The 2,339-nt window shown below is 33.6% G+C and overlaps 1 protein-coding gene across 1 annotated transcript in view; it reads left to right on the top strand.

The window, feature by feature from the left end:
- Window positions 1-2,339, top strand: part of HELRODRAFT_123450 (hypothetical protein) — a gene marked incomplete at both ends in the record, with an annotated part of 7,483 nt that continues 5,144 nt past the window's right edge. Inside the window, one exon of the mRNA XM_009030242.1 lies at window positions 1-72. Coding sequence (XP_009028490.1) covers window positions 1-72 — 72 coding nt within the window. The remainder of the gene's footprint in view (window positions 73-2,339) is intronic.

A 2,339-nucleotide genomic window follows, 5' to 3' on the forward strand; every position in this document is an offset into this window, starting at 1 on the left:
AAAAAGCTTCCAAGTACCTATTTATGTCATCTGTGTTTTCAGAAAGGTCACTTTATCAAAGATTGTCCCCAGGTGATGATGATGATGATTGTGTTAAGATGATGATGATGATGATTGTATTACGATGATGATGATGATTGTATTACGATGATGATGATGATGATGATGATGATTGTATTACGATGATGATGATGATGATTACGATGATGATGATGATGATGATGTTGGTTGAAACATGATGACGTCATGAGGACGTAATAAAAAATTGATCAAGTAATCGCTTTGGTGTACTTTGAAAAAATTAGAATCTTTAAAATAACGTGGGGATGATGATGACGACGACGATGATGATGATCCCAAATGACATCGCATATTAAAATATTACTAATCAATATAACACTATTATCACTGGACCTACTTGCAATTATCCTCGCTATTTTTGCTTATGGAACTTTTCTAATTTTATTTTGAATATTGTTATTTTATAATATTCCTTAATATTTTTGTTATCTATTATTGGGTTTTCTCTCTTCTTCCTACTTCTTCGTCTTCTTCTTCTTCTTCTTCTTTCTTCTTCTTCTTATTGTTATTATTATTTTATTTATTATTATTATTTTTATTACAATTATTGCTAAAACATTTCGCAATCAAACTCGGCATATTAACCTTATGGAGCAGGCGCAAATCGATGGCATGATGTGAATGTGATTTATCATGAGTTGGTTGGTTGGATGGATGGTTGGTTTGATGACTGATTGGTTCGATGGCTGGTTGGTTGGCTGGTTTATTGGTTGGTTGGCTGGCCGGTTGACTGATTGGTTGGCTGATTGGTTGGTTGGCTGGATGGTTGGATGGCTAGTCAAGGTGTAATGGTTGATTTGTAGGTTGGTTAATTAGTTGATTGGATGCTTGATTATTTTTAATGTGCTCTTCTTTGTTTCCATTTTATTCCATAATTTTCGTAAGATAAAATGTTTAAAAAAAAGCAACACAGAAAATTATCCGATAAGATATAAAATGAATTTAATCAGTTTATCATGAAAACATGCAAAGACGTCGTTCATATATTTGTATATCTTACGTAAACTTATTATAAACATCTTGCGTGTGTGTGTGTATGTGTGTGTATGTGTGTGTGTTGTGTGTCTTTGAGTCCATACAATTAATAGCCATATTCGCAACAATACAAATTTAGAAATAAAAACAAACAGCACAGCCAACCAGATAAACGTGATAAATTTACTTTGTAGAAGAAAACAAAAAACTTTTAAATAAAAATCGAAACAAAATAATGTACACTCATCAACAGACACCACACACACACACGCACACACACACACAAACACACGCAAACCAGCAGCCGACAACGCGTACGAACACCAATCACAAACATGTTGTTCATTCATACAAACTGCAGATCATACAAACACACGCAAACAGGTGCATCGAAAAAAAGTATTTCCTTTGTTCGAAAGCTACACCAAATTACGTAAAGTTAAACAGACAGACAGCCTGTCAGACACACACACGAACAGACAGACAGACAGACAGACCTACAGACAGACAGCTAAAACTACGTCTAACCGTGTTGCATGTTGGTTGGGTTATGTTTCTCCGTTTTAAAGTATTGATATCGTAAGTATATGCAGGCGAACATTCACTATTTTAAAGGATGAGGAATATGAAAAGTAAAGAATTATAAGTGAATGAATGAATGAATGAATGAATGGATGAATGAATGGATGGATGAATGAATGGATGGATGAATGAATGAATGATTAAATGAATGAATGGATGGATGAATGAATGGATGAATGAATGAATGAATGGATGAATGGATGGATGAATGAATGGATGGATGAATGAATGAATGATTAAATGAATGAATGGATGGATGAATGAATGGATGGATGAATGGATGGATGAATGAATGAATGGATGAATGGATGGATGAATGAATGAATGAATGAATGGATGAATGAATGAATGAATGGATGATTAAATGAATGAATGGATGGATGAATGAATGGATGAATGAATGAATGAATGAATGAATGAATGAATGAATGAATGAATGAATGGATGAATGGATGGATGGATGGATGGATGAATGAATGAATGGATGGATGAATGAATGAATGAATGAATGAATGAATGAATGGATGAATGGATGAATGAATGAATGAATGGATGAATGGATGGATGAATGAATGGATGGATGAATGAATGGATGGATGAATGAATGAATGATTAAATGAATGAATGGATGGATGAATCCATGGATGAATGAATGAATGAATGGATGAATGGATGGATGAATGAATGGATGGATGAATGAA

This window comes from Helobdella robusta (assembly GCF_000326865.2).
Source record: "Helobdella robusta unplaced genomic scaffold HELROscaffold_66, whole genome shotgun sequence".
Classification (NCBI taxonomy): Eukaryota; Metazoa; Annelida; class Clitellata; order Rhynchobdellida; family Glossiphoniidae; genus Helobdella; species Helobdella robusta.